Source organism: Peromyscus eremicus, chromosome 2 (genome assembly GCF_949786415.1).
Source record: "Peromyscus eremicus chromosome 2, PerEre_H2_v1, whole genome shotgun sequence".
In the NCBI taxonomy this organism is placed as follows: domain Eukaryota; kingdom Metazoa; phylum Chordata; class Mammalia; order Rodentia; family Cricetidae; genus Peromyscus; species Peromyscus eremicus.
Window position 1 is genome coordinate 87,676,916 of NC_081417.1, and position 6,457 is coordinate 87,683,372.

Consider the following 6,457-nt stretch of genomic DNA (forward strand, 5'->3'; position numbering starts at 1 on the left):
GAATAGCCGGAAACTGGGTTCTAGCTAGTCCAGCACAGATTTACAAACACTGAATTCTGACTCTTCTTTTCCCTTCCAGGTAGAGGTTGAGTTGCTCTTATCTTCCTTCCTCCTTGGTTTTCTTTAGCTCTAACCATCTCTCCCATACCTCATCTTCACCTTAGCTTCTCAGTGTAGGAAAATGCAGGTTCTTCTGCTTCCATACTTTAAAGATGTGGGGAAAGAGTGGGGGAAGAGTAGAGGAAAGGGGAGGAGGAGGAATGTGCCAATTTCTATTTACACAGAAATAGCTTCCACCTCCCCTATAGTGGGGAAATTAAGCTCCCCCTCCCCTAACTCCAGTCCTCTCATGAGGAGGAGGAACTAGATGAGCTAGACAGACAGACAGACAGAGCATGTGAACACGCACACACACGTGCGCATAGTAAGGGGGTTAGGGCCAAGTTAGTATGTGGGTACAGGGCAGGGGGGTTGCCCTAGCCCCTCCCATTGAGGATGGGGAAGGGAGTGGTCTGATGAAGATCCAACCTTCCTCCTCTTCCTCCCCCTTGCTCAGGCCTTCTTTGGTGGGGGAGCCAATTTGAAGATTTCTTCCTCAGAGGGCTGCCGGATAATGTCTTTGTATTTCTTGGCACAGGGGATATGGGTTAGCTTGGTATCCAGCTCGTCCTCCTCCCAGATCTTCAGCACACGGGTTCTGTAGTCAACCACCATAGTGAGTAGATCAGGATGGCAGGATATCTCAAAGATGTGCTCAATGTAGGATAGGTTGTCTTTGTCCAGCTTGTTGTGGCTCTTCAGGAAGCTAAACCAGGCACTGCCTGTGGTGATCTCACTCTTCTCGCTGGGAATGTCCTCCTTGCAGGCTGACTTGAGCTGTTCCAGATCTTCGAGGGTGATGTTGTTGGTCAGGTCCTGAAGGAGAGTCCCATACTCTGCCATGATGCCTCTAGAGCTGAGAGCTCACTGTGCGGGCACTCTTGGCTCCCTGGTTCCTAAGCAGCTTCTGGAGCCTGCTCCTTGGCTCCTGCCTCCGCTGCCGCAGCCTCTTCCCGTATCTGTAAAACTTAAACTTATGTTGGGACAATACAAAATTCTGGGACATTTAATAGGCCATATTCTGTGAGCACAGTGTAATTTGTTAGAAAGCAATCACAAGAAATATCTAGAAAAACTCCACTTATTTGAAAATTATCAAAATATAGCCCAATGAACAAAATATTTAATTGTCAAAATACAGAAAAATTTGAAAAATAAATTTATAACTCAAACAATAACACCTATAACTAAACAAAATGAGGATGTAACATACTTGCAGGCATAGTATACAAATAATATATTGTTAGGAATAAATTCAGGAGGTTATATGCTTTTAATAAGAAAAGTAAAATCATTAAAATTAAACATAAAACCAAATCCACACCTAAATGTGTACTTTTAAAAGTTGGAATGCATATCAAATAAAAAAAAGTCCAAAGATATGAGAGAAAAAGAGAAAAACAATAGCAAAAATAATAATGGAAAATAGTGAAATCAAAAGAAGACACAATGGGGGTAGAAACAGCACATCTAATTGTTAATTATCTGAAAGTCTAAAATAGTTGACAAACCTACAGCGTGATTAAGAAAAATAAGACAAAGTATCAGAATGAAAGGAAGGCAGAACCCAAAGCTGACATCATTTTGTAATAAGAGTACCAGAAAAAAAATATTCCTCTTGAACTTGATTATATAAATAACGTAACTTGTGTTCATAAGATCATCATGATGCATCTGGCAGACAGTAAATAAATAATCCATCATGACCCATTTGAAAGTTCACTTGACATCAGCAGACCAGTTACTGCAAATCAATGTTATGAGATGATTAAAGAGATATAGGGGAGTATGCAATGAGAGTTGGCATCCCTTTTTTGATAAAACCTCTTTCAAACCAGCAACTGTAGAAAACCAGTCTTGCACATGGCTTCTATTTGATTTCAGTGTGGATTGTACTTCTTATCTACTTCGAGCATTTGGCTGCACATGTCTCTGCTTTCTTGCTTTGGGGATTTTACTAGAAAGCATGAAGGCTCTTAATCTTGGCATGAGCAGGCCAGAAAATGCTAAAAATTCATGCACAGTTGCAATACCTAACTACTGGATTTGAGACTACTTAGTAAAGTGAGTGGCTTCAACAAATAATTAAAGAACTTGGAATAAATTGATTCACCACAACATGAAATTCTCAGAGGAAGGTTTTTCTCTAGAAAAATACAGAAGTTAGCATACCCCATCTTGGCCTACAGTTAGAATCTGCTTTGTCAGAAGAGTGACTCAATGGGGAAGTATAATGCATAGCATTCCTGTGAAGGTCATGTGGAAAGACAGCATTGCAGCATAACATTTCTTAGAGAAACATGAACAAGTAATCTGTTCACCTCACACCCAATGAATCCACCCAAGTGAAGCCTAGAGAACCACTGTGCTTATTGAGTTACTTACATGGGTGACTTAGAGGCTACGACATCACCACAAAGCCCACTCAGCATGGAAGGTCAACCGTGAAAGCTGCATCATAAAGGTTTTCTCTACAGCTGATGGGTGGCTCTATAGAAGACTTCTCTCTACAAGAATTATTTCTATAACCATGTGGGAGTTAGACAGAGGTGTCCTGTGAATTTTAAAACTTCCTTATTGTTTCTTGTTATTATGTTGTTGATTTTTTTTTTAATTTCTGTGAGTTTTGTGGGCCTCTCATCTTCCCTGGATGAGGGAATGTTTCAATCCTGAGAAATAGCTCCCAAACAAGAACCTGTAGCTAATTAAAACACTTTGTATGAAACATTAAGATAGAGATCAAGTTGAGTGTTAGGGGAACCTACCTAGTGAAGCATTTAAGGTTGTTTGAAGGAGTCTGTTTAAAGGAAACCTTCCTTAGTGCTGTGTTTGAATGCTAAGTACAGTTTGCATTGCATAAGCAGGTAAAATGGATGTTACATGGGGAGGAGAAATTAGAAAAAGGGCATCTGTAGGAGGAACAATTGAGTCATTCATCTGTAGAGTAAGGAGTATGGTGACAGGTGGGACAACAGCTTCTTTACCTATGGGCAGTGACCCCATATGGCTCCTGCAGGAGCAAGTGGAGGTCACAAAATTTTATTAGAAAGAAGAAATTTCTCAACATTCCATGACCCAAACTGCATTTAAAAGTAAATGTGTAATAATTTTGGGATGTTACAGCAGCACTCACACATGTTGCATTGTGTGACTCCACCTCTGGCTGTGTTCTGAATGTACCATATGCACACTTTGGACAGCATGCCTTCCCATTAACAGAAACTGCCTCCAATCCAAAGACTATTACACCTTAGGAACTGCACTGTTTTTACTGCTTGTGTGAAGTTTTCTGCTCTTATAGAAACATGAAAGGTTAATTATAGGGAAAAAAAAACACTTTGAATATTTTCCCACTCTAATTCCTTAGCATGTAAGTATCAAAGTTGCTATCTTTTTATTGGACTATGTGAGGATGATTAATTTTTAAAACCACTTCTTAATTTGCTAAGGAGGTTCAGAAACATTGTCAAATTCATTTTGGGGATTAGGACAGGATTTTTGACAATTTCTGAAATGATCCTTAACATGCACCTGCCATTTTGTACTATGTGTTTAGGAAAGATACATTCTTGCCATTGGTTGTTTTAAAATTCACCCATCAGTCAACTCTGAAGAATGAAGATGCTCTACTTTTCTTAATACCAAGTATTCAGTCAAAGTTGAATGTCTTGTGTAAAAATAAAGAACAGAGCCATTATGGTGGTATGCAGATTGACTTTCATCTTTAATAAATAAAAAAGATATATGCTCAGCAAAAAATTATTTTTAAATAAATTTCTTTGAGTTTTTAATCAGTAAATACTTAATATGAATACCTATTTGCTTTGAATTGTGAAAAATTCTTAGCATAAAGGATCTTGTGCCATAAGGTTACAAAGCCCTGTGTTGGACCATCAAGAGTTGCATTCATGCAGGCCCTAGGAAAATGGGCACATTTGAAATATCTGAGGAAATAATGACATAATAGCCTGATTCCAGATACATGGGAAAATAATAACTGAAAGGTGAAAGTCTTAAAGATTCTGTGGAGAGAAAGATGGAGAGGAGAGATTACCTGGAGAGACTGTGGGGATAGGTGGGCATTTAGGTGGTGATGTGGAAATCTTGTGCAGTGGAAACTTTCTGGAACATATGAAGGTGACCCTAGTAAGAACTTCTAGTAATGGAGGATATATAGCCATCATCTATAACCAGGATATAGGCTCCCAGTGGTGAAACCATGACACTACCAGACACAAAACCTTCAACCTACAACCTGTCCAGCCTAAAAGATGTTCTGGGGCAATACTGGCTCAGAGCTTGTGGGAGTGGCCAACCAATGTCTGGTCTAACTTAAAGCCTAAATCATGAGAAGGAGCCCATGCCTGACACCGCCAAGATGACCAGAAAGTGGAAGCTAGATGGCCAGAGACCTAGGGTAGAACCAAACACAACTGACAAAAACAAACAAAACCAAAACAAAACAAAACTAATGTGGGAATTTAAAAGGCAACTCCATGTAGTTTATTGGGTAGTTAAAAGGAGGTTTACTTTGCGGTAACTTACATCCAGAAAAGGGATTGGTTACAGGATCCGGGAGAGGTGGGGTACAGTCCAGTGGGGTTCTTTGAAGAACTCTGACTTGATCTGCCATCCAGCATCCAGAATCATGAGGAGCCAAGAGGCACATAAGGATCTCAGTTCTTGGGTCTTAAGGGCTCCTGTCTTGGCCACACGCCAGGGGCAGGTCATAGGTAGACATGACAGTTAATGCCTACCTCACTGGGGTGGTGCTTCAAGGTCAAAGCTGGAACAGCTACCCACTACACAAAACAAAAACAAAAGTCAACGAAATAATTCCTAATGATATTCTGCTATATTCATAGGTCAATGTCTAGCCCAAATGTCATCAGAGAGGCTTGATCGAGGATCTTTTGTAAGCAGATGCAGAGAACCACAAACAAACAGAACTTGCGGAACCCTGCAGAAGAGAGAGAGGAAGGGTTGTAGGAGCCAGAAGGGTAGAGGACACCAGGAGAATCAGACAACCCTCAAAATTAGTTAAACAGGGCTCGTAGGGGCACATGAAGACTGATGCACTAATGACCGAGCCTTCATGGGTCTGAGCTAGGTCCTCTACATACATGCTGTGAGTATTTAGCTTGGGGTTTTTGTGGAACTCCACACAGTGGGAGGGGGGTGTCTCTGACTCTTTTGCCTATTTGTGGTACCTTATTCCTTCTCTTGGGGTGCCTCCTCCAGCCATTCTATGAGGGTTTGTACATAGTCTTATTACATCATGTTGTGCCCAGTTCAATTGATTTCCCTGGAGGCCTGCTCTTTTCTGAAGGGAAATGGAGGAACTGTAGATCTGGTAGAGAGGGGATGTTGGTGGGGAAGACTGCAGGAGGGGAGGTTGTGGTCAGGATGAGAGAAGAATATTTGTATGAGAGAAAAATTACAACATGAGAGAAGAATAAGTAAAAAGAAAAAAGAAAAAAGGGAAGTTCCAAACTTCACCTCCTCTGGGAGAATGAGGCATTAGCATGTGTTTTAGAACCTTGAGGGGTGAAGGAGAAAAGGAAGACAAGTTAGGATGAACCATGTTTTTTTAATATAAAAGGAAGCAAAAACAAATGTTAATGGATAAGAATTTAAAACATGAATTTTTATAATTTAGATGTTCATTGCATATTCATCTTAAATACCACATGTTCTTCTAAAGATATGACATATCCTTTAGGAACTTGATTGGATATTAGAGAAAAAAAAGGAAAAGAAAAACCTCCTTCAAAACATTCAAGAATTATTGTATAGGCTAAACAGAATATTTTTGTTTCTTCAGCATATAAAAGTATCCTAATTTTGCTTACACCAAGGCATATAAAATGACTTTTCAACATAATGAATCTCATTAGACCATTAACAAATGAAATTACCTACAACAGAGTGTAACTACTCTTTCAGAAATGAAGATATTCTAAAGAGACACTTCTGTCTCTCAATTTGACTATCAGACTGTTGAAAAAATGGAAGCCAGAAAAATGAAAATTTTCTTTAGGACTCTCATGCTAGGAGAAGAGAATAGCACCAGCCAAATAAGGAGCTTGTCTCCAGGAAAGAGATTTCACGGAGTTCTAACTATTTGTTAGACCAAGGCTGAAACTAAAACCCAGAAAACATTGTGTCAGTGGTGGGTGTCACCACAGCTTGACTGAGGCTACTTAGATGTGTGTATCATTGGCCATCTATTTAAACTTTAATCTTACTTCAGAACCCTGAAGATGGACTTGGAGGTTTCCCTAGATCTCTCTGTTCATCATCCCAATGTGTCCACATGGAATACATCTTTCTTCTTTTCAGTTTTATTTTGGCTTTT

At 39.7% G+C, this 6,457-nt stretch overlaps 1 protein-coding gene across 2 annotated transcripts; it reads right to left on the bottom strand.

Annotated features, from left to right (window-relative positions):
- Positions 1-434: 434 nt before the first annotated feature.
- On the bottom strand, positions 435-942 carry LOC131904965 (astrocytic phosphoprotein PEA-15-like). Of its 2 annotated transcripts, XM_059255942.1 has the most exons (2): positions 837-942; positions 435-773 (listed from the first exon to the last, which is right to left on the bottom strand). In XM_059255942.1, the coding sequence occupies exons 1-2, from the start codon at positions 940-942 to the stop codon at positions 553-555; spliced, it is 327 nt and encodes a 108-aa protein (XP_059111925.1). In that variant the 3' UTR covers positions 435-552. The 2 variants fall into 2 exon arrangements, with proteins under 2 accessions (XP_059111925.1, XP_059111924.1); XM_059255941.1 differs by having other exon boundaries at positions 435-942.
- Between the last annotated feature and the right edge of the window lie 5,515 nt (positions 943-6,457).